Genomic DNA, 27,097 nt, shown 5'->3' on the forward strand with positions numbered 1-27,097 from the left:
AGCTTTGCTACTGGGGCAGAGGGCAAGGCCATTTCAAAACAAACCATTTCTAAATGGATAGCACGCTGCATCCATTTCTGCTACAAACACCATGGAAAACCTACTCCACAGAGGATCAGGCCTTATTCCACTAGGGCTACCTCAACCTCTATAGTTTTTCTCAGGGGGGTCCCTACCAGGGGCATCAAGCACTGCCATTTACCTCTCTTTTCTAAATCCAGAGCTGGATTTACCACAGCAGTCTTACAAGGTCTGCTAGCCAGCTCTACTACGTCTTGACTGCCTCCACCCTTCCTCAGCTTTGGGAATCAACCCAAGTGTCATGACTGCAACAGTGAAACGTGAAGAACATAGTACAGTTGCGTACACTTACCATAAATGTAGATGTTCGAGTGTATTCACTGTTGCAGTCCTGGATGTTCTTCGCGTTTCACAGTTACAGTCATTACATTTGGGTTATCTGCATGCAGTAGCCCTCAGTCGGCCTGATTAACAAAGTCTTGGGTCCTGTGTCGGTTGCTGTCCCTTCTTATTTATTTATTTATATTTGTTGATCGGAAGTGTCCGACTGGACGTAGGTCCATTTTCAGCGAAGGCCCGGGGAGAAAAGCTCCACAGTTAAAATAGACAGTAGTTACATTGGATTACATAGCGATTAACAATTTACATAGCAATTACTTACAACATATTTACAGATGAAGAACATAGTGCATCAGTAGACAACTATAATCTTTATCTGTGAAGTACATAACAGACATTAACAAATGCTACAAGAAGAAGTTCCTGCTGTATAATAAGTACTGGCTTATGAGCATCTGAGCTTGCTATAATCAAGGTAGTTTAGTGGAGTGGAAAGAAAGGTAGTGGTTGGATGGGGAGGGTGGTATTAGAGTGGGAGTTGCAAGGACATAGCCAGCATGTTTTTAGGTGCATTTTTAGTAAAGTTTTGAAGTGGGTGCATGATGGTATGGAGGTAATTGTGGGTGGGAGGGAGTTCCATAATTTGGCTATTGTGCAAGAGAATAGTATTTCACCAGCAGAGTTATTGGCTTTAGTGATCTGCAAGTGACTTTTGTTGCTGGATCTTAGTGGTCGGGTGGTGCGATAGGGTTGGAGTAGATTCTGGATGGATGGGACATTTAGTGGATGGTTTACTAGTTTGTGGGCGAGTGAGAGTTGATACCATTGAAGGAGGTGAGGGAGTTCAAGCCAGCCCAGTTCAGCAAGTGAGAGACAGTGGTGACTATGGTAGGATGCCCCTGTGGCGAATTTGGTGATTTTGTTGTAGCAGGTCTCTAACTTGTTTAGATTGCATTGCCTTAGGTTGGTATATATTGGAGAGGCATAAAGTAGGGTGGAGATAAGATGGTAATTTGCTATTGAAATCTTTGCTGCTTTGGTGAGAAGTTGCTTATTTCTGTATAGCACTCCTAGTTTTTTGTGGACTTTTTTACGGTCATGGATATGTGAATGTCAAATTTTAGTTTGTCTATTTCCACTCCTAGCAATTTGGTGTGTTCAGTTGGGTATATAGTGGTGTTGTTTTTTGCTGTGATGTTAAAGTGAGAGTTGTTTTGAGTATGTTTGGTGGGTTGGAAGATGAGTAGTTTAGTTTTGTTTGGGTTGAGTATTAATTGGGCATCGGATAACCAAGTTTCAACAGAGGAAAAGGCTTCCTGTGTGACTTTTTGCAGTTTGGGTAGGGACTGGGCTGAGCAGATGATGGTTGAGTCATCTGCGTATTGTATGAGTGTGCCATGTTTGGTGGCAGAGGCTAGATTGGTGAAAACAGAGAAAAGAGTAGGGGTCCAAGGATGGATCCTTGGGGAACCCCTATGGAGACAGGTAGTTGGGGAGATATGTCATTCTGCCATACAACGGATTGTTGGCGGTCAGACAAGTAACTCTGAAACCAGTTGGTGACTGATTGTGAGAAGGATAGGTTATTGAGGACAGAGATAAGTTGTTTGTGTGGGACCATGTCAAATGCTTTAGATAGGTCTAGGAAAGTAGCAGAGAAGAGAGAGCCATTGTTTTATGCTGAAGGATAGTGTTAGTAAAGGAGAGTAAGGCAGTGGTTGTGCTATGGTTTGGTCGGAAACCATGCTGAGTATTAGAAAGGAGGTTGTTAGTAAGGAGGTAGTCTGAGACCTGAGAGTGCATGCATCTCTCTAGTATTTTGGAGAGGGGAGAGAGAATACCTATGGGGCGGTAATTGGTTAGTTCTGTGGAGGGTCCACCTTTGTGGAGGGGAATTATATGTGATACTTTTCACAGTGTGGGAACGTAACTTTCTGACAGAGATCGGTTAATCAAGATGGATACTGGGTAGGCCAGAGCATCAGCTGCGATTTGTAGGTATTCACTTGGGAGGTTGTCTGATGCTAATCTGGTGGGCGTAAGTTTAGTTAAGAGTTTTTTTATGTTGGAGGTAGGTACAGGAGAAAAAGAGAAGGCAGTGGGGAGATTACTAGTTGAAGGTGTGGGTTGGAGGGGAGGGGGGTTATGTTGTTTAGCTAGTGATGGTATGGTTTGTGTGAAGTGTGTGTTGAATGAGGTAGCAATATCTTCTGAGGAGTGAGGGATGTTAGGAGGAGGTGTACTGACTTTACCTGGGTGGAGGATGGAGTTTATGAAGGACCATAATTGTTTGTGGCTGTGTTGGGAGGAGTCTAGGGCAGACTGGTAGTATTGGAATTTGTCCTGTTTTATTAGCTTTTTGACTCTATAATTTCTGTCTAGTTGAGGGGGGTTTGGTTTTGCGCCAGTGCTCCCAGGCTTTATCCCTGTTTTTCATTTCTGACTTAGTGGTTTTCTGTAGCCATGGGGGAGGGTTGTGCTTTGATTCTGGAAAGACTTATGGGGCATGGTAATTAAGGATGCTCAGGAAGGTAGTATTAAAAAATTCAACTGCGTCATCAAGACTGAGGTACTTTAGAGGATGCCAGTTACATTCTTTGAGGGATGAGATGAATGTGAGTGGGTTAAAGTTTAGTTTTTTACGTATTTGACGGTAGATGACAGGTTTAGCTTGGTATAGGTATTTTTTGAGTAGGAATGTTGGGGAGTGATCACTGAGGCTATCTAAGCAGCCTGCTATATATGTCTGGGGGCTCTTACTGACAAGTATCCAGTCCAGGGTAGTGTGCTTGCTGGAGTTTTTATTTATCCTGGTTGGCGACTGGACTAGTTGGGTAAAGCCATGAAGGTTTACATGATGGGTTGGATGTTTGCTAGTCAATATTGAAATCACCTAGATGTCCTTCAAGAATGCAACTGCAGTCATAACATATGGGTTGTCCTGCCTCAGGCAGCCCTCGGTCGGCCGGATTCCAAAGTCTGGATCCAACGTCGGCTGATGTCGCATTTCTCTCCGACGTCAGAGCGGCTGGAGTATATAAGCATCAGCTGACGCCATTTTCTTCAGTCTTTCTTGCCGCGCGGTGCCCGAAGCAGAAGCAGTTCGCAAGTGCTGGTCAGTCAGCTCCTGTATTCTTCGAATCCGAAGTCATCAAAAAAAGCTAAGTACCCCGTTGGGGACCTTTTCTTGCCTCAGCCGATGTCAGATATTACTGAAAAAGTAAATAATTGTTTGTCTTGTGGTAAACAAATACCTCATAAGGATTTCCACTCTTACTGCCTTCCCTGCCTTGGCCCAGACCACGACGTCTCGGCCTGTGCCGCCTGTGCTCGCTTCAATAAGCGCACTCTCAGGCGCCGGGCGGAGTTCGCCGAAGACTTTTTCGGTGAAAAATTTGCTTATACAATGCCGTCGGAACTTCCGACATTGCAAACTCCCAAGAAACGTAAAGACCGGGACCGACATCCTCGGCCCGCGTCTACCACCGACTCCACGCCAAAACCTACCGCGAGTGCTCCAGTTCCCCCTGAGACGGTTATTCCACCGCTCCGAACCGAAGACACCGCATTACCGACGACTCCGATACCGGAGACCACACCGACGCCAGTTATAGATTTTCCTCCGCATACTGAAACCGAGGAAATGCCCGAGACCATTGCTGTAGATAAAGTCACCCCTGCACGTGAAGTTGCTAGGCCTCCTATGGCCATGTCTATTAAGGCCTACACACGTGCTAAGGCAGCCAGCAAAACCAAGCACCTTACTGCTAAAGCCTTACCTCACCTACTCCTGAGACACAAATCATGACTATGGCCGCAGACTTAATTTCCATGATTAGAGGTTCACAGGCCCATCCTGAGAGAGGATCCGTGCCTCCTTCTGATAAGAGGCCCCGGGTTGAACCCTCGGACCCTATCCCTTCAGATGAAGATTCTGAGGACTCTGCCCACTCCAATGGCCAGGAAGAGCTCTTCCAGACCTATGAGGACTCGGATGCAGAGGATTCCATCCCCTCGGCTTCCCCTCCGGAGGATATTTCTTTTGGGGAAGTTCTGCATACCATGAGGGAACATTTCAAGTGGCAAGGCCAGGAATATTCTGATTCCAGAAAGCGCCTTCGAACCTTCCTTAAAAAGCCCCAGCACAGACCCCTATTCCTCCTGTGCTTGATGTTTTGGATGATCTATATTCTGACTCCAGTGTTACCCCTGATACTCTTCCTTCTGCTCCAGCCAAGCCAGACAGATATTACAGGGTTCCAGAAACACATTCCCACTTCTTTAGGGCCCATGCTGTTGATTTAGAAACTATTTCTCAGGGACCTAAAGGTGTTTCAGCATCCACCTCTAAAAATCCTTTGCCTTCCAACAGGGAAGCTAGGTCATTAGAGAGATGGGGGAAAAAGGTCTACACATCCACTACTTTATCTATGAGAGCTCTGAATTGCCTCTTTCATATGTTTCAATATCAGGATTTCCTGTTAGATGATTTACAGAAAACATTGGCCTCTCCTGATCCTTTGGACAGGAAGTCTTTGCAGGAAGCTGTACATAATTCTCAGCAAGTCAGCAATCACTTCCTGCAGTGTGGATATGATGCATTGGAAGCTTCATGTAGGGCAGCTATGACAGGGGCGGCCATTCGTAGACATGTATGGTTAAAAGAACAACCTCTACCAGATCATGTTAAAGCAAAACTTCTGGATGTACCCTTGGAAAAGAACAAGCTTTTTGGTGCTAATGCTAAAGATGTGTTAAAGTCCATCGAGGAAAAAGCAAAATCAGTTCAGACGGTCAAAGATTTCCTCCAGGTTCAGCCCCCCAGATTCAGCAGGAATTGGCCTTCAAAAAACTGGTCCTTTCCTAATCCTGAAAGATTTCAAAGGGGTAAAAACAGGCATGGCCGAGGAAGAGGACAAAACAGAGGTCCTTACAGGGGACGACAATGGCAGCCAGCAAACCAAAGAAGTGACACAGGGGTCTCCCCTGCCCCACAGGGACAATCTCAATGACTTTCCACTACGTCCGCTGACCAAGGAGCAAATAGAAGCTCCCTTGGGCGGAAAATTATCTCTGTTTTCAGACAATTGGCACAGATTGACAAAAGACAAATGGATTTTGGACATTATAGACCAAGGTTACAGGTTCCACTTTCATACCTTACCAAGGAAACAAGGCATGCCAAACCTACCACAAAACCAGAGGGCAGAGGCTATCAAGCAAATTTCTCTGCTTGCTCAGATCAAAGCAATAGAAAGAGTTCCACAACAAGAACAAGGCCAGGGTTTTACTCAAGACTGTTCCTTGTTCCAAGAAAAGAAACTCAATGGAGACCAATACTGGATTTGTCCGCATTAAACACTTTTCTCATAGTACCAAAGTTCAAAATGCTGACTCTACAGCAACTCCTTCCCATGCTGGGCAAGGGGTCTTGGCTGATTACTCTGGACCTCAAGGAGGCATACCTGCATGTCCCTATCAGACACAGCTGCAGAAGATACCTCAGATTTCTTGCAGGGCCAGAGCATTATCAATTCTCAGCATTGCCATTTGGCTTATCTACTGCACCCAGAGTATTCACAAAATGCCTGGCTTCAGTAATTGCTCATTGCAGGCTCCAGGGGATCCAGATTTACCCGTACCTGGACGACTGCCTCATACAAGCAGACAACAAATTGATTTTGACAAAAAACTTGAACTATGTCATACAATTGCTTCAGGCTCTGGGATACACAGTCAACTTCCAAAAGTCAAGACTTCAGCCATCCCAGCAAATAACCTTCTTAGGAGCCAATCTAGACACAGCCTCTCAAATGGCTTACCTGACAGAAGACAAGCAACAAAAGTTAACTCATTATTTCAAAGGTTTGGCAAAACTCACCCAGATGACTGCAAGGAGGTTCCTACAGGCCCTGGGTTACATGGCATCCTGCATTCTCCTGCTTCCATTAGCAAGACTACACATGAGAAAGCTTCAATGGTACCTAAAAAGCCTATGGTCTCAACACAGCAACAACTTAGAGACAACCATACCGCTCATTCCATGCCTACTAAAGGAATTCCTATGGTGGGCCTCGGTAAGCCAGGCAAACACCGGTATGTCATTCAAAAAACCTCAGATAACACAGACCATGACCACAGACGCCTCAGACCTTGGATGGGGGGCGCACATGGAGGGCAGATGTATACAAGGATAATGGTCTCCAAAGGAAACACATCTGCATATAAACCAAAAGGAAATGCTGGCAGTAATGCATGCCATTGAGGCCTTTCGACAACAACTTCAGCAAGGCCACTTACTGATACGGACAGACAACACCACTGTGATGTGGTATATAAACAAGCAAGGGGGCACCCATTCTTACCCCCTTTGCAGACTGACAATGAATCTTTGAGAAAAATCACTGAGCTTAAACATACAGTTGCAATCCCAGTTTGTTCCAGGCAAAGACAATGTGCTGGCGGACAGCCTAAGCAGGAATTTCATAGATCCACACGAGTGGAGGTTACATCTGAAAATCTTCACACAACTCACCTCGACATGGGGCAGGCCAGAAGTAGACCTATTTGCCTCTCACCTCAACCATCATCTACAAAAATTCTGTTCAAGGACATACCATCCACAAGCTTGGAAAATAGATGCTCTTTCATTCAACTGGAACTTCCTAAAAATCTATGCATTCCCACCTCTGCCACTGATGACCACAGTATTACTAAAGATCAAAGCAGAGAGACCCAAGGGGATCCTAATAGCTCCAGACTGGCCAAGACAACACTGGTACCCACTACTACGGAGCATATGTCACAACAAGAAGTGGGCCGTTCCCCAATGGCCCCTACTTTTGACTCAACACAACTTCAAAACAGTGCATCCAAACCTTCAGACACTGCAGCTAACAGCCTGGGAGATCCCATAAATAACCTCAATCTATCTCTCTCCAAGGAAGTTCAGTGGATATTAACAGAAGCTCGAAGACCATCCACCAGAAAGGTTTACTTAGCAAAATGGAAGAGATTCAGCATTTGGAATACCAGCAAGGGACATGATGCATCATTATTGAACATCCCACTCATCCTGGAATATTTGGCAGATATGCTACGGAATGGACTTTCATATTCTTCCATAAAGATACATGCTTCAGCTATTTCAGCTAGATATAACACTGATCCGCCTGTGTTTTCACATCCTTTGTTAAGGCAATTCTTCAGGGGAATCAAGAACATCAAGCCACCAAGAAAGGCTCCAGTGCCAGCTTGGGACCTCAACTTTGTACTAGAAAAACTGACTCTACCTCCTTTTGAGTCAGCAGCATCAGTGGACTTACAATTTCTCTCATGGAAGACAGCTTTCCTGTTGGCAATTACCTCAGCAAGAAGGGTTTCGGAACTACAGGCCCTAATGGCAATACCCACCGTTCATAATCTTTCACAGAGACAGGGTCTCCTTAAGAACCAACCCTACTTTTATGCCAAAGGTGGTATTTAGGGTTTCTTTAAATCAAGCTATTCACCTGCCTGCTTTCTTCCCCAATCCTGAGAACAAAGGGGAAAGACTGTTGCATACCTTGGACATTCACAGACAACTTTGCTACTACCTGGACAGGATGAAGCCCAGTAGGAAGTCTGACCAGCTTTTTGTAGCTTACGCCCCTGGAGTACAAGGAAAAGCAATTTCCAAACAGACTATTTCAAAATGGATTGGACATTGCATCAAATTGTGTTATTCCTTCCATGGGAAGAATGTTCCAGCCAATGTCAGACCACACTCCACCAGAGCTACAGCCACCTCTACAGCATTCTTAAGAGGGGTGCCAACAAAAGACATTCTAGAAGCTGCTACATGGAGCTCCGTGCATACATTCTACAAACACTACAATCTCCCTTTATACTCCAGATCCAGAGCAGGCTTTGCTTCGGCAGTCCTGCAGGGTCTGTTTGCCACACCATCTCTTTCCTAGAGCATTCCTCCTCCCCCAGATAAGCTATGGTATTCTACCCATATGTTATGACTGCAGTTGCATTCTTGAAGGACATAGTACAGTTTTGTACCTACCATAAATGTAGATGTCCGATAGATATGCAACTGCAGTCGGATTTTCCCTCCCTCCATACCCCTCTATACCTTGGGTCCACTCCTATCCCTGTTTCTCTTAGCTGGGGATATCTGTTATGGTGCATCTGTTTATTGCTTACTTATTTGTCTGGAAACCTGTTTTTGTCTTCCAATTTGATTACAGCCTTCCTTGGAGGGCACCTGGCATCTGTGGCAAGAAACACTGAAGAAAATGGCGTTGGCTGATGCTTATATACTCCAGCCTCTCTGACGTCGGAGAGAAATGCGACATCAGCCGACGTCGGATCCAGACTTTGGAATCCGGCCGACCGAGGGCTGCCTGAGGCAGGACAACCCATATGTTATGACTGCAGTTGCATATCTATCGGACATCTACATTTATGGTAGGTACAAAACTGTACTTTTCTTGGGGGAGATAGTGGGTAGACCAGCTGAGGAGGTTTTCTAGTGGAGGGATGTTTTGACCAGGTGGGAGGTAGCATCCAATTATGTTGATGGTTTTTTTTTGGTTTATTTTGAGGTTGGTATATATTATTTCTTCATTGCAAATTTGTGGACCTGATGATTTTAAGATCTGGATGTTTAGATGCTGTTTAAATATTATAGCTACACCGCCTCCTTTCTTGTTTAGCCGGTCTACTCTTAGTATGCCAGGTCATCAGGGGTATAAAAAAATGCTACCAACGCCATTACATCAGTCTTTCTTGCCGTGTGGTGCCCAAAGCAGAAGCAGTTCGCAAGTGCCGTTCGGCCGACACCTGAAGTTTTCATTTTCGAATTTCAGAACCGAAGACTTCAACTAAAGCTAAGTACCCTGTTGGGGAAACTTTTTCTTTCTCCTTACCGATGTCAGTAAAAGTTAATAATTGCATTACTTGAGGAAAGCAAATACCTCCTAAAGATTTTCATTCGTACTGTATTCCTTGCCTAGGCCCTGACCATGACGTACCTTGCTGTTGGTTTTGTGCTTTATTTAATCAGCGCACTATCCAACGTCTGTATATTTTCGCCTCTAAATATTTCGGTTCTCAGTTTGATTATCCAGAAATATAGTCGGTTAGCCATCCGACTACCGGGATTCTGAAAAAAGCGCAAAGATAGACAGACAGGCCGCCTAGGTCCAAAGCTGTTGATGCTTCTCCTAAGCCAGTCACCTGTTCGCCGGTACTAAGTGATGCGTTTTTGCAGCCCCTGATACCCTCTACTGAGACCCATTCGGAGTCCGGTATGCCGCAAGATGCTTCAACTGTGGAACCTACAGATGTCTCTACCTTGGATGGGTCCAGAGCCGCTGTGCAGGCACCAGCTTCTGAGGGTGTATTCAGGCCTATGGACTTGCATATTAAACTGACACCTCCTTCTTTATTTAGGCCAAAATCTCGAACCATGCCTAAGAAAACGACGCACAGGCCGCCTGCTCAGGTGTCTATGCTTAAAAAACAAATGATAAGAATGGCTGAAGATCTTATAACTCTAATCAGGGGAAGCCAACCTCCCCCTTCTAAGGGACCTAGGACTGAAGTTGTTTATGAATCTTCTGACCAGGATTCTGATTTTTCTGATGATCTCGATTTACCCTTCGCTACTTATGAGGATTCTGATGCAGAGGACTCTATTCCCTCTGCTTCCCCTCCAGAGGATTTTTCTTTTGGTGAAACCTTACATACTCTAAGGGAGCATTTCTACTGGGAAAGCCAGGATTTTTCTGATTCAGTAAAGAGGCTTAGGGAGATGTCCTTCAAGGATGCATCTGCAGTCATAACATATGGGTTGTCCTGCCTCAGGCAGCCCTTCGGTCGGCCGGATTCCAAAGTCTGGGTCTGGCCTCGGCTGATGTCGCATTTTCCCCGACGTCAGAGCTTCTGGGGTATAAAGGCATCAGCCAACGCCATTTTCCTCAGTCTTTCTTGCCGCGCGGTGCCCGAAGCAGAAGCTGTTCGCAAGTGCCGGTCGGTCAGATCCAGATATTTCAGCTACCAAAGACTTCTAAAAAGCTAAGTACCCCATTGGGGACTCTTTCTTGCCTCAGCCGATGTCAGACAAAGTAAATAATTGTTTAACTTGTGGGAAACAAATACCTCATAAGGATTTCCACTCTTACTGTCTTCCTTGCTTAGGCCCAGACCACGACGTATCAGCTTGTTTAGCCTGTGCCTCCTTCAACCGACGGACACTTAGACGTCGGTCGGAGTTTGCAGAAGAGTTTTTTGGATCCGCTTTTGCATATAAAATGCCATCGGAGACTCCGACTACACATTTAGCCAAAAAACGCAAGGAAAAGGACCGACACTTGCGGCCCGCCGTTTCGGCTGAAACCACAGTTAGGCCTGCCGCGAGTGTCTCGGTTTCGGCTGAAACCGAGTCTTCGGTTCTTCCTTCTGCCGAAAACATACCTCCGACAACTGAGGCCAGAGAGGCCCCGGCTGAGTCGGCTACAGAAATTCCTACCAAAGAAGCCAGCGCACAAGAACTGTCCGACACCATTCCGTTGGACATTTCTACACCTGCACGTGGGGCAGCTAGGCCCCCTGCTTCTATGTCTATTAAGGCCTTCTCCAGGGCTAAAGCAGCTAAAATTTCAAAAGCTTTACCAGCAAAATCTACCTCTCAGAGGCCTTCCTCAAGTTCTCAGATTCTCAGCCTTGCTGAGGACCTTATATCTCTGATTAGGGGTTCCCAACCTCACCCAGACAGGGCCTCACAACCTCCTCCTGACAAAAGGCCTAGGACTGAACCCCCTGAACCTCTCTCCTCTGACTATTCCTCGGATGAATCTGATTTAACAGACCATCAGGAAGGACCATACTCACCTTATGAGGATTCGGATGCAGAAGACTATTCCTTCTGCCTCCCCCCCCAGAAGAATTTTCCTTTGGGGAGACTTTGCACTCAATGAGGGAACACTTTCAATGGCAGGGTCAGGATTTTTCTGATTCTAGGAAAAGACTAAGGACCTTTTTACACTTGCCACAGCATAGGCCTTTAGCCATACCACCTGTGCTTTCTGTTGTTGATGATGCATACAATGATGTGAGTTCTGCCCCTGATTCTCTTCCCCCGGCCCCTGCCAAACCTGACAGATACTACAGGGTCCCGGATTCTCACTTCCACTTGTATAAAGCCCATGCTGCAGACCCAGAAACTATTTCACAGGGCCCAAAAGGTGTTGCAGCTGCCACTGCCAAAAAAACCCTACCCTCTGAAAGAGAGTCAAGAGCATTAGAGAGATGGGGAAAAAAGATTTATACATCTGCTACTCTTTCTGCCAGGGCTTTAAACTGTCAATTCCACATGATACAGTACCAGGAATACTTGTTAGATCAGCTGAATAAAAAGCTTTCCTCTCCTGAACCTTTAGACCGTAAGTCCCTTCAGGATTTGGTACACAACTCTCAGCAGGTCAGTAATCATTTCTTAAAATGTGGCTATGATGCACTGGAGGCTTCATTTAAATCAGCTATGACTGGAGCAGTGATTCGAAGGCATGCCTGGCTAAAAGAGCAAGCCTTGCCAGACCACATCAAGTCTAAACTCCTAGATGCTCCAATGGAGAAACAAAGTTTATTTGGCTCCCCTGCACAGGAGATTCTAAAGAAAGTGGAAGAAAAAGCTAAATCTGTGCAAACAGTCAAGGATTTTCTGCAGGTCCAACCTCCGAGGTTCAGCAGAAACTGGCCTTCAAAGAATTGGTCCTTTCCTGTCACCTCCAGAGCACAGAGGGGCAGGAATAGATGCCCAAGAGGCAGAGGTCAATCAAAAGTTGCCTACAGGGGTTGTCAGTGGCAACCTGCCAACCAGAGGAGTACCGCCACAGCTGCAACTACAATCACTTCCACAGGACAGACACAATGACTTGGCTCTGATTCCGCCTACCAGGGAACAACTGGAAGCACCCTTGGGTGGAAAGTTGGTTTTATTTTCAAAAAACTGGCATTTCATTACAAAAGACAAATGGACATTGCAAACAATAGACAAAGGATACAGGTTTCACTTCCACACTTTACCAAAAAAGAGCGGAATGCCAAACCTTCCACCAAACCCGAAGCCAGAGGCTCTAAGACAAATCAACAATTTACTTCAGATGAAAGCAATAGAAAGGGTACCATCTATGGAACAAGGCCAAGGATTTTACTCCAGACTATTCCTTGTACCAAGAAAAGAAACTCAATGGAGGCCTATTCTAGACTTGTCCGCTCTAAACACATATCTCATTGTGCCAAAATTCAAGATGCTGACCCTACAGCAACTTCTTCCCATGTTGGGCAAGGAGTCTTGGCTGGTGACTCTGGATCTCAAGGAGGCATACCTGCATGTCCCTATACGACCAGATTGCAGAAGACACCTCAGATTTCTTGCAGGATCAGAGCATTATCAATTCTCAGCATTGCCCTTTGGCTTATCTACTGCGCCCAGAGTATTCACGAAATGCCTGGCATCAGTAATTGCACATTGCAGGCTTCAGGGAATTCAAATCTACCCATACCTGGATGACTGCCTAATACAAGCGGACAACAAAACAAAACTAATAAAGGATTTGACCTATGTCATACAACTCTTACAGGCCCTGGGATACACAGTCAACATCCAGAAGTCAAGACTAGTGCCATCCCAAAGGATAACATTTTTGGGTGCAGATCTGGACACAACAACTCAGATGGCTTTTCTCACAGAAGAAAAACAAAAACATCTCCCAGTATACTTCATGGCTTTGACAAGACAAACTCAGCTTACTGCAAGGAAAGTCCTGCAGGCCCTGGGTTACATGGCATCCTGCATAATCCTGATCCCGCATGCCAGGTTGCATATGAGGAAATTACAATGGTACCTAAGGAATGTATGGTCTCAACACAGACACAGTCTAGAAACCATGATACCAATCATTCCATGCCTGAAAAAAGAGTTCCTGTGGTGGGCTCAGGCCTGCCAGACCAACAGAGGGTTGCCTTTCAAGAAACCACAACCAAGGCAGACCATCACCACGGACGCCTCAGACTTAGGCTGGGGAGCACACATGGAAGACAAGTGTATCCAAGGCTTATGGTCTCAGGACCAGCTGAATCTACAGATACATCTAAAGGAGATGCTGGCAGTGAAGCATGCAATCGAGGCATTCAAATCATTCCTCCAGCAAGGGCATCTGCTCATAAGGACAGACAATACCACAGTCATGTGGTACATCAACAAACAGGGAGGCATGCATTCCTACCCTCTATCCGGCAATGGACCTGTGGAACCAAGGCCTGAATCTCAACATCCAACTGCAGGCAAAATTCGTACCAGGAAAAGAAAATTCACTAGCAGACAGCTTAAGCAGAACGACCACGGATGCTCACAAATGGATGCTGCATCCAGACATCTTCAAAATTATAACAAAGAAATGGGGAATGCCAGAGATAGACCTGTTCACCTACCCACTCAACCACCAACTGAACAAATTTTGCTCGAGAATACCACCCACAAGCCTGGAGGGTGGACTCCCTCTCTTTCAGCTGGAAGGCCCTAACAGTTTATACCTTTCCACCTCTCCCATTGATGTACAAAGTTCTACTGAAGATCAGGGAGGAACAGCCAAAGGTGATTCTGATAGCTCCAGACTGGCCAAGGCAGCATTGGTATCCGCTACTGAGAAGCATGTCTCGGACGAACTCATGGCCTCTACCCCTATGGTCTTTACTTCTAACGCAGAACAACTACAAGACCCTGCATCCAAACTTGAAAACGCTGCAGCTAACTGCCTGGAAAATTGCTTAAAACAAAACCAAACTGTTTTATCTCAGAGGGTCAAGGACATTATCCTGGAGGCTCGCAGACCCTCCACAAGAAAAACATACTCAGCTAAATGGAAGAGATTCCTCATTTGGAGTGCATCAAAGGGTACAAATGTCACACTGGCAAACCTAGCACACATCCTAGAATACTTAGCAGAACTGTTCCACAATGGCCTGTCCTATTCTTCCATTAAGATTCATGCTTCAGCAATTTCAGCAGAGTACAACATGGATCCTGCTATTTTTTCTCACCCTCTCCTCAGACAATTTTTAAGAGGGATCAAAAATGTAAAACCTCCAAGGAAACACCCTCTGCCTGCATGGGACCTCAATTTTGTGCTGGAAAAATTAACACTACCCCCTTTTGAACCAGCAGCATCAGCAAACTTACAGTTCTTATCTTGGAAAACTGCTTTCCTTCTAGCAATCACTTCAGCAAGAAGAGTATCCGAGTTACAGGCATTAATGGCAGTGCAGCCTTTCCTTATTTTTCACCAGGATAGAGTGTCTCTGAGAACCAACCCTACATTCATGCCAAAGGTGCTATCCAGGGTATCCTTGAACCAAGCTATTCATTTGCCTACATTCTTCCCTAACCCACAGAACAGGGGGGAAAAAACTGTTGGACACCTTGGATGTACATAGACAACTACGCTACTATCTGGACAGAACTAAAACCAGCAGAAAAACTGACCAACTTCTGGTAGCATATGCAATTGGAGTGCAAGGAAAAGCAATTTCCAAACAGACAATTTCAAAATGGATAGGAAATTACATTCGATTCTGCTACTCTTTTCATGGAAAGACAACTCCAGAAAATATCAGGCCTCACTCCACAAGAGCCACAGCCACCACTACAGCTTTCCTATGAGGAGTGGCTACCAAGGACATTTTAGAAGCTGCTACTTGGAGCTCCGTGCATACATTTGCCAAGCATTACAATCTACCTTTATACTCCAGATCCCGAGCAGGTTTTGTTTTGCAACTGCAGTTTTACAGGGGATCTTAACTACACCATCATTATCTTAGTACCTCCTCCCCCAGTTTGGCTATGGTATTCTACCCATATGTTATGACTGCAGATGCATCCTTGAAGGACATAGTACAGTTTTGTACCTACCATAAATGTAGATGTCCAATAGGTATGCATCTGCAGTCAGGATTACCCACCCTCCTTCCCCTCTGTGGTATTCCTAGGGTGCTTACCCCCCCCCCTTTTTAGCTAGCTGGGGGAATCTATTATGGTGTATTTGTTTGTATGTATATGTATATATTTATTTTGCTTGCTACTGTTTGGAATTTTCAACATGTATCCAAATTTAGCCTTCCTAGAGGGCACCTGGCATCTGGGGCAAGAAACACAGAGGAAAATGGCGTTGGCTGATGCCTTTATACGGAAGCTCTGACGTCAGAGAAAATGCGACATCAGCCGAGGCCAGACCCAGACTTTGGAATCCGGCCGACCGAAGGGCTGCCTGAGGCAGGACAACCCATATGTTATGACTGCAGATGCATACCTATCGGACATCTACATTTATGGTAGGTACAAAACTGTACTTTCTTACTCCTGGCTCAGCATAGGCCTATAGCTATACCTCCTGTACTAGACATTGTTGATGATGCCTTTTTGGAATCTAGTTTGGCCCCTGATTCTTTGCCTCCTGCTCCCAGAAAACCTGACAGATATTACAGGGTTACTGATTCACACAAGTTGCTTTTTAAAAATTCTATTGCGGATCCAGAGACTATTTCACAGGGACCCAAGGGCATTAAGGCTTCTACTGCTAAAAATCCTTCCTCATCTGATCGAGACTGCAGGGTGCTGGATAAATGGGGTAAGAAGGTTTACACTTCTGCAACCTTGGCCATTAAGGCTTTAAACTGCCAATTTCATATGTTATAGTATCAACAAGATGTTATTGGCTTGCTTAAACAGAAAATGATGTTGATTCCTGACTGTGCTGAAAATAAAGAATTACAGGATTTAATGCACTCTACTGAACAGGTTGGAAACATACTTTGCAATGTGGATTTGATTCATTAGAGGCCTCTTGCAGGGCTGCTGTTACTTGGTCTGTGCTCAGAAGGCATATTTGGCTTAAGGAGCAATCTTTGCTTGATCGTTAAAGCTAAACTGCTGGATGCTCCCTTAAATCAGGACCACCTGTTTGGCAACAAAGCTGAGGAAGTTCTTAAAAAGATGGAAGGTAACGCTAAATCTATGCAAACTGTTAAAGATTTCTTACAAGTTCAGCCTCCTAGATTTAGTAGGCACTGGCCCTCTAAGAATTGGTCCTTTTCATCCCCTGCCAGGTCTTCTCAAGCCAAACCAAGACACAGAGGCCTGCCACCAAAACAAGGGACTACCATTCACACTACTCCCTGCCACCCAAGCCTTAACAACAGACTCATCAGACTATGCATGGGGGGGGGGGGGCTTACCTGGCAGGGAAGTGCATTCAGGGCAAATGGGACCCAAGTCAAATGCACATGCACATAAATCAAAAGGAAATGTTAGCTGTACAGAATGCTCTGACAGCCTTTGAGGACCACATTCTTCCAGGACAACTAATGGTAAAGACGGGACACCACCACTGTCATGTGGTACATAAACAGGCAGGGAGGTACACATTCTTACCCCCCTCTGCAGACTAGCCATGGCATTGTGGAACACAGCCTTGAGCTACCAAGTGAATCTACAATCTCAATTCCTGCCAGGAAAACTAAATACACTGCAGACGGACTAAGCAGAAACCTCATGGACCCACACGAGTGGTAACAGGAACCAAGGATTTTCAACATGTTGACAAACAAATGGGTGAGCCAAGATATAGACCTATTTGCTTCCCCCAGAACCATCAATTGGACAAATTATGCACAAGGATTCCCCACAAGCTAGCTTGGAAAGTGGATGTTCTATCCTTCAGCAGGAAAAATCAGTGTATGCCTTTCCTCCTCTCCCTCTGCTCTCCAAGGTACTACTAAAGATCAAACAGGACAAGCCAGTGACGATTTTAATTGCATCAGACTGGACACACCACCACTGGTACCTCCCCCTTGCACAGTGTGTCATGCTTGGCCCCATGGCACCTGCCTCTGACCCCTTCCCTGTTGGCTCAGCAGTAGAACCAGATTCTGCACCCTCAGCTGCAAACCCTGAACCTAGCAGCCTGGCTAATTAACTAATCCCTCCTTTCCCATCCCTCAGTAAATCCGTGATGGATATCATTTTAGAGGCAAGGAGGCCTAGTACTAGAAAATCTTATGCTGCAAAATGGAAAAGATTTTGTGCCTGGAAACAATCTCAAGGGATGAGCACAGCAGTGCCCAATTTACCTCAGATTCTAAGATACTTGACTGAGATGCTTCATAAGGGCTTGTCCTTTTCCTCCATCAAAATTCATGCCTCAGCCATTTCAGCTCATTACAGCACAGAGCCTTTCCTCTTCTCTCACTTGCTGCTCAAGCAGTTCCTCAGAGGGGCCAACAACTTAAGGCCACCAAGGAGAGCTCCAACTCCAGCCTGGGACCTTAACGTTGTCTTGGAGAAACTCACTCTTCCTCCTTTTGAGCCAGCCGCTACTGCAGATTTAAAATTCCTTTCCTGGAAAATGGCTTTCCTTTTAGCAATCACTTCTGCAAGAAGGGTATCTAAATTACAGGCCCTTATGGCAATGGAGCCTTTCATCATCTTTCATGCAGACAGGGTGTCCCTCAGAACCAATCCGTCCTTCATGCCCAAGGTGGTATCCAGTGTGGCTCTTAATCAGTCCATTAATTTGCCTGCCTTCTTTCCTAACCCACAGAAGAAAGGGGAATGGATACTGCACTCTTTAGATGTGCACAGACAACTTTAGATTCTACTTGGACAGGACTAAACCTCAAAAGAAATCTAAACAACTGCTGGTGGCATTTGCTGCAGAGACAGAGGGGAAAGCTTATTTCAAAGCAAACTGTTTCAAAATGGATAGGCCCATGCATTAATTTCTCTTATAAGCACCATGGAAAACCTATCCCACATGGCATCAGACCCCATTCAACCAGGGCTGCATCTACCTCTACAGCCTTTCTCAGGGGCAACCCTACAAGGGACATCCTAGAAGCTGCTACTTGGAGTTCTGTACATACTTTCACCAAGCATTATTATTTTTCAAATTTTCTCTAAATCCAGACCTGGCTTTGCCACTGCAGTCCTGCAGGGCCTTATAGCTGGTCCTAATTCTATTTAAATTCCTCCACCCAACCTTAGCTTTGGGAATCTACCCAAATGTAATGACTGCAACAGTGAAACATGAAGAACATAGTACAGGTGTGTACACTTACCATAAATGTAGATGTTCAAGTGTTTTCACTGTTGCAGTCCTGGTTACCCTCCCTCCAGCCCCCTTTCTTCTCTTGGCTATACCTCTACTCTCCCTTACTATGCTCAAAAAGCTTTTTAGTGTATTTGCTTTTTGTTGGAGGTATATCCTTGTATTTATAGTTTTAATTGCTTCCCATTAGGCTGCATGTTTTATACCCCATACGACCTGACATCATGGAGGAAGGGACAGCAACCAACGCAGGACCCAAGACTTTGTTAATTAGGCTGACTGAGGGTCACTGCAAGCAGATAACCCAAATGTAATGACTGCAACAGTGAATGCACTCTAACATCTACATTTATGGTAAGTGAACACAACTGTACTTTACCTTCCCTCTAGCCCCCTGTCTTTCTGTACTTTCTACCTATCCTCTTTTTTGGCCGTATCTTATGGAAATGGTATTTACTTTTTACTGGAGGTGTTCCACACCATTTGATTGCTTCCTATTTTGGGGGCTTCTGACATCTGGGGCAAGAAAAACTAATGTAATGATGTTGACTGCATGTTTTATACCCCTGACGTCATGGATGAGGTGACAGCATCCGATGCAGAAATCCCAAGACTCTGGTATTCGGGCCGACTGAGGGCTACCTGCAGGTAGATAACCCAAGTGTGATGACTACAACAGGGAATACACTCGAACATTTACATTTATGGTAAGTGTACCCAACTGTACTTCAGTGCCACACTACCAAGGATATCTTGCATTGTGTAAACCTTCAAGCTCCTGGGAGACCATGATTTCTCCTACTCCTTTGTCCTCAAGGGCACCTAACTGGCACATCAATTTCTCCATCTTCTTCACTTGTAGATATTGGAGAGCACTTTGCTTCTGCTTTACTGCGTTTTCTGTGGACCCCATGCATGTATTCTTAGAGAGGACCTTGCATCATCACCTCTTCCAGTTTGCACAAGCAACTTTGCATCCTTTTCCATTCCATATTGCTAAAAACAGCTTGTTTTCTCCTGTCTGTAATTCTCCTGTGCAGGTTTTCCTTCTGGCTTTTGTAACCCTCTGCATACCTTGATTGCTCTTTACTTCCAGTTTTTCCCATTCTTGATATGTCTGCAAGTAGTTAGCTGTTCTCCATGCAATGGTCTGTATAATGTTTAGTGGTTCACATCACATGCCACCAGAGGTAAAACAAGATAAGAAGCTGTTCATACCCTGCATTGTAATTATCCTTTTCAGCAGTTCTTCACTAGAAGGTAGTCAAAAAGACTAAAATCAGATATGTGTATACATACATGCATATGGGTGTATGAGAGTAAGTAAAAAAAAATAGCAATTGAGTTGTAACTCATCGAACATAATTGTTAAAAGTACAAAAGTAAATAAAAGCTTTTTTTTTTTCTTTTTGCCCAGCTGCATCCCCCCCCCCCCCACAGCCCCTGATGATTATATATACCATCTCTGAGATCACACTGCAATGGGTAAAGGACAAATTCCTTAAGCCCCTGAGATCTGTCACAGGAAAAAAAGCCAATACATTTGATCAACTGATTTTTTGATCAGGTTTAACAGCTTTTTTCTGCTCAGCCAACTTATTATTCGACCAGCTGTAAGGCAACTGTATGTACATATACTAATATGAAGGGCTGTAGGTGTGTGTGTGTGTGTGTGTGTGTGTGTGTGTGTGTGTGTGTGTGTGTGTGTGTGTGTGTATATATATATATATATATATATATATATATATATATATATGTGTGTGTGTGTGTGTGTGTGTGTGTGTGTGTGTATATATATATATATATATATATATATATATATATATATGTGTGTATGGGGTGTGTGCATGTATATATATATGTATATATATATATGTGTGTGTGTGTATATGTGTATATATATATATATATATATATATATATATATATATATATATATATATATATATATGTATGTATGTATGTGAGAGAGAGCTCTGACTAATAAAATATGTAAAAGAACTGACTCATCACCATGTGCAGGGCAGCCATTCCTCTCTTAAATGCTTTGGCTAGGACTTCACTAGGAGTTCTTTATTTCACAATGATATAACTGTCTCATCTACCCTGGATGTCTTTTCACATGTGTCTGTATGTGGACAGATATTCCTTGGCATATCGACATATCTGTATGCAACAGGGTCTGCTTCCATGTCATACAAACAGTTTGAATTTTTCTGCACCCCCCCATAAGTTAAAGTGAATTCAGCAAACTTTGAGACAAGTTGTATAACTCTGTTGACAAGCATGATGTACTAATGTTAGTCACTGAAGTGTTTGTAAAAGCTTACTGTCCCTCTCATAATTCTTCCCTGCTACTGGCAAAGTAAATTGTGTGTGTATGTAAGATATTGGTCTATCAGATTGCAAACATCCTTCTCCCCTTTCCATCTTGTTAGGACTGGGATTCCCCAGGGCTCTATCCTGGGACCCTACTTTTTTATATATTTACAAATAACCTCCATGTCTCCTGCCCCCACTCTACCTTAATACTGTATGCAGATGATTCCACAGTTAACATCTCTGAGAATATACAATCTCTCCCCACTGTCACTCAACAGTTTCTGCACCTAGTAGAACAATCACTAATTGAAAACAACCTCCTTCTCAACCTCACAAAGCCCAAGCTTCTCCCTTTCCTTCCCAAAAACCTCAATCCAGCTAAAGAAAACTTCACCGTCTCATCCTTAGATAATACAATTATCACTGCCGACTCAAACACCAAATTGCTTGGTGTTGCCATAGACGACCAATTAAAATTCAGCCTACATATCTTAAACTGTATCAAAAGTACAATCAAAAACTAGGTCTTCTATACTGCAACAACAAATATATACCTAACAAACCTAATGCCCAAACGTTTATTCTACCATCCCTGCTGTATGCTGCTCCCATACTTATTAATCTCCAAAATAATCTCTTAACCAAACTAGAAACCACCTATAACAAGATAGCCAGATTTACAGCCAGTAATAGCTACAAATCCCGTCATAGTATATCCCTGAAAAGCTTAAGATGGCCTGAACTCCCCCACATGCTTCAAATATCACAACTACAAATTGTACACGGCATCCTAAATAGCCCCAACTCCTGAGCTGCCCTTACATCCATAATTACACCCTACACACCCAATCATGACCTCAGAAGCACACAACAAAACCTGCTGCAGGTGACTAAGCCAAATAAAAATTTTGGAGAAATACAGTCATTCAATTGCATAGTCATGGAACAAACTTCCACTGTCCCTTCACACCACTACCAAAAGTGGTGAATTCAAAAAGCAACTAAAAATTCATTTCCAGCATGCATGGATCTGTACTTGTCAGGAAATAACCTTAATTTTCTTCTTCTCTTGAGTAACACCATCTGCCTGGTATTTCCTATCTAAACTGTCTGCACATGTTACTCTTTCTGCAGCTATGCTGTTAAATACATCTTTTGTTGTACTATGTCATTATGTTACTCTGATTTTTTTTTTTTTATTTTTATTTTAAGCATTGCTACATTCCTTGTAAATAACTTAATGCTAACCAAAGTTCTCTAACATATTGTTACTACATTCTCAAAATACCGTACTTTTGCCTTGCATATAATCATATTGTATATTTCTGTTTTTGTACTGTTAAGTATCTTACAACTTGAATTGTTAGGTTTTTCTTATTTTTTTAATTCCTTTCCTGGAGCTTTTCTCCTCAGGTCTCTGCTGAAAAAAAGAGTTCTCTTGACCCAGTTAGCAAATGTATCTCTCTATGTTATGAAAGGGGTTGAAGATATCTACAAAAATTAATGAATGGCATAACACCGAGTTCTGGAATTTTCTGTTTACACGTCCGTCTCTGTCTGTCTGTCTGCCTATATATCTATATTTTGCTGTGTATTCAAGGCTTGATTTTCCAGGTGTTGGGACTTACAGTATCAGATCCATTACTTTAATAGTCACCCATGGTAAGCAAACACTACTTATGTCAACAACATTTCCCTTAAAGTTTGCAAATGATTCTACATCAGACAGTTGCAGTGTGAGAACATGAAAGTAAGACCCTACTTATGGTGTTTGTAATGTTTCTCTCATTTGTATTTCCTGTCCTTATTTTTTGCACAATGTCCATCTGTATCTTTGAATACAGATATGGCAACGGCATGTTTGTTAGTGGATAATATCCTGGTATGTCTCATTATGGGTTAAATGGAGCCAGAATCAAACATAATTAAGTAGCAATGAAGTTATTTTTTACTGGACAAGGTAGCAAAGTAAGACTTTCAAGATACACAAGGCTTTCTGAACAGTACATTGGTGTATTAAGATATGGTGTCATTTAAAAGTTGTTTTATATTGTGATGGATTTTTTAGAGGAGATTTATTAGCATGTTTAAGTTTTTTAAGCTGGTTTTTGATTACACTTTATCATTCCACACCTAAGAAACTTACAAATTTAGTCTATCGCATTGCATTTGATAAGTGCAACATAGTGGAATGTATTTATTAAAACAAGAACTACTCATAATGGACTTCATAAGACATTCAACACTTTCTGGAAAATGATGTGCAGTTTATCTTGGTATACTGCCACATAATGTCAAGTCAAACATTTCAAACTAAGATTCTGATTTCCTTTGTTATTTTGTGCTTGTATACTCAGGACTGTATAAAATTTAGTCTGTATTATCCATCTTATCTTGAACACCTTTGGGTATCTTTGAACTGGGGCTTTAGCTATACATACCGCATTCCCTGCTCTGTGAAACCAGAATCACTGAAAAATGTTTCTCCTGATTCATGTGACAAGGCAGAATGCATGTTCTTCCATGTAAAAACTCTGCTGCCCAATTTGTTTAATGAGGAATGACCAGTTTGGCTCTTAAAATATTTTTGACTTATGTTGTTTCTGCTCTTAATGTCTCTTCTAATTCTCTTTAGACTTCGACCGCTAGATGTTGAATTTATGAGGCGACTGAGCAAAGTGGTGAACATTGTCCCAGTGATTGCAAAAGCAGACACACTAACCCTTGACGAAAGAGAATACTTCAAACAAAGGGTAGGTCATGCTCACTGGTGCTTGAGACAATCCTGGTTATAGTACAGTAATCTATAGAATGGAGCTGAAGGATTTTTTTTTTTAATATGAAAAAATGCCATTTGCTTGAGGGGAAGGCCTTAAATTCTAGTGACTCGAATCTTTAATGTTTCTCTTGGATTTGTGTCAGGATCTGTATTAATTCTCATTTGGTTCCCTTGCCCTTTTTTAGCATTAGACAGTTTAGTTTACATTGTCCATTTTCTGTAAAGCTGCACTAAGTAAAGAATTGAACATATATAATACATTGTAACAAAATACCAATTCATTTGGAAAAAATAATTCTAATCCAAATCAACAAAATAAATGTCAAGTCCAAGTAAGGGGTATGAAATATTTTGAGTCATAAGTTATGTTTGTCTTGGTGCAGCAGAGCTGCAGGCAGTGGAAGTCATTTGCAGCATGTGGATTTCTAACTCTTATTTTTGGCCTTGTTAAAAAAATGCTGATGTGGCTGTTGAACTTTAGCGTTACAAGTTCCCTTCATTTTTTAATGCGCCTTTCTGGAGTAGATGGTGTGTTAAGTGACTTGGGAATGCATTTCTAGTGTCAGGACACAGTCTGGGATAAGACAATTGTTTGTGTAGCAGACTGAACAATGAAATTGCATGATCAGGTTAATCAAACCTTCAGCAGTGCTGAGCTTGGGTACAGTTCATTAGCTTTATGGTGAGAAAAGGGCATAGACTCGCAAATGAATGAAAAGATGTTAGCATTTATACAGACACTGAAACATTGCGTAAGAGCTCAAGTAAATTTTGCCTGAAGTTTAAGTCAAATTTTAATGTGTGTCTTGCTGTAATGTTTACCCATGTATCCTTCCAGGACATCTTTGAATATAAACCTTTAATTCAGCAGATGTACACATGAAAGTCCACCTTTCCAAAACCAGTACTGCAGTAATATCACTCATTCTTCCATATGTCTGGTATACAACCGAAGAAATGTAGTAATAGCGTAGTAAGGGAAAAGGAGGAAAAGTGGAGATTTAAAAGAAAAAAGTACAATCACTAATAACCTGCTAAGCCTGCTACATGGATGGGAAGTTATACTTTACCCTAGGGTTGCAGCTACACTGAACCATGACTTCCAAATTAAAATTTTCATCAGTAAAATAGCAGAGGGTATTGGGGGAGGGGTCTAGTAGCTTCCATCTTTTTTTTATATAGACTATTTAGCTGGTAATAATACACAGTAAGGTTTTTCCAGTTCACATATGTTTGCCATCCAGTATAGTAATCCCAAGAATGCACAGCTGCAGAGGCAGCAGTATACTGGCACCACAGATCTTTTGCACCAAAGATGGAAGGTCCATTTTAAAACAACTCTTCAAGCATGCCTAGAAAATATGACTCCAGTCCCACAAGCCTGCTCCCCATATGCAGCAAGTAATGGTACCCTTGAGAAGATAAAAGAAGCTGGAAGCAGCGCACACAAACCACACTTTAATCAGGAAACAAATGAAATCCAAACTGAATCACGAAGTAAGTAAACGCTTTAAAATCCAATGACATGCGTTTTCGTCAGCCTATAGCTTCGACTTCATCAGACAAAACTAATTAAGTGATTAAACATTATATAATGAAATTCAAAGTATAAAAACCAATGAAAAACAAAGCATCCTGTATAAGCCAATGATACTAGTGACAACCTAAAGAGCTCATTATAATGAAATCCTTATCTATAAAAATGACAAGAGAAGTGTATAAAAACTCACATTTAAAATAGTTCTAATATTTAAAAAAACTTCTTTTTAAAAAATTTTTTGTTAAAACATATTGTAATTAATTTGATTTCTAAAACCACCATAATTTAATGAAGCTGTTTATGTAAAAACTGTTTGTTATGTTGAGTGTAAATACTGAATTGGGTTGGTGTATAGGAAAGAAACACAAACAACAGTGCCCTCTACTGTTCTTTAGGAGTAATTTGATAAGTTTCATACTTTAATTGATCTCAATTTAAGAGCCGGGACTATAGAAATACATTCATTTAGACCTGGTTGTTTATTGGCTTCTAATAATATTTGCCAATAAAGTTCCCTGTATTCAAGCCATTCTTCCCAGGGACCTCCTCTTTTTTCTTTTTTCACTTGCTCTAAAACAAAAAAGGAAAACGTGGCCTCCTTACAGATCCTAGTGTGTTTGAACAGTGCATTAGTGTCCTTTGCTTTTTGTATTTCGTATACATGTTCGTAAATTCGCCTCTTCAATACTCTTTCTGTTTTCCCAACATAATACGAACTGCATCTTGAACACATTGCGAGGTAGACCACTCCCTGGGAGTCACAGTTGAATAGACCTGTACTGTATATATTAATGTCCCTTGCTTCAATAAATCTTGAGAAGATCCTTGCAAGTCTAGTCTGCATATTAATGAATTTGAACAGACATTCTGAGCATAACAACCTGTACTTTTGTGGTTTAATTAGCCAAAAGTAAGCTTTTACACTACTCTTCCAATGATATCTGGCAAGATACGTCTGTTTCCCAACTGATCCTAAACTTGTTTGTCAGACCCAGATTTTCTAGTCTGAGAATTGAATACATGCCTGCTATTTACTACCTAATTGTTATCTGTTCATTTGTTACTTCCAGAATCCAAGCCAGTGACACAGAGCTTTGATCATGTGGCACCTTATATTTTGGACATGTAGCCTGATTTTTTTTCAAAACACTATATCATGAAATGTATATAGACAGACTGCAACTCTTCCCTTGAAATAAATACCTGGTCTTGGAGTATATATTTCCAAAAATATAACCCGTGCATATATGGAGTCCATTCTTTCACCCTACCCACTTTTATAGGTTCACAGCCTAAAATGACTCGGGCTTCAACATCTGCAGAGACTTTTGGGTGCCCTCCTTAAGCCAGTATTAATTCTCTGTCAAGAGCCTGTTTGGCTCCCTAAGTCCTTCAAAAAAAAATCTTCTTCCAAATCACTAAGTAATTTTCATTGCTAAGTTTACGTAGAATCAATAGTCTTGCTGCCCTTGTATCTAGGTCATAAATGGGTATGCCTAAGTCTTCCTTTATCTAATCAGAGTGACATCACCTCACAAGAAACTCTTTGCTTCCCACATGCCCATATAAAAAATAAGTAAGACTCCTTAAGCCTTTTTAGATAAATCTTGGTTGACTAGAAAACGTCATTTATCACTGTCAGGCTTTAAGATATACCCATCTGAGGTGTGACTTATTTTTACAGCATGTTACCTTTGTTACAATATCTTGGTTCCAGTCTTTGTAGTTGGCTGTCGCTAGAATCCTGGCCAGGTAATGTAAGGCCTTGATGCTGAGTACTGCTGTCACATTGTATAGATAGAACCGTAGGGCTAAATGGAGGTGATCACTTTCATGGGGAAATCAATGGCAAATTCAGGATCCCAATTACTGGCATCAGTATTTCAAAAGTGCTAAATGGATGGGTTTTCATATTGGGCAGAACCACAGGAGTGTTAAATT

The 27,097-nt window shown here is 42.7% G+C and overlaps 1 protein-coding gene across 8 annotated transcripts in view; it reads left to right on the forward strand.

The window, feature by feature from the left end:
• SEPTIN9 (septin 9) overlaps positions 1-27,097 on the forward strand; it is a 2,307,078-nt gene that overhangs the window by 2,161,545 nt on the left and 118,436 nt on the right. For all 8 annotated transcript variants that reach the window (XM_044085002.1, XM_044085005.1, XM_044085003.1 and 5 more), the window contains one exon: positions 23,473-23,590. In XM_044085002.1, the coding sequence (XP_043940937.1) occupies positions 23,473-23,590 (118 nt within the window). The remainder of the gene's footprint in view (positions 1-23,472; positions 23,591-27,097) is intronic.

The sequence above is a fragment of the Protopterus annectens genome, chromosome 10.part0 (genome assembly GCF_019279795.1).
Source record: "Protopterus annectens isolate FY-2018-M chromosome 10.part0, PAN1.0, whole genome shotgun sequence".
NCBI lineage: Eukaryota > Metazoa > Chordata > Ceratodontiformes > Protopteridae > Protopterus > Protopterus annectens.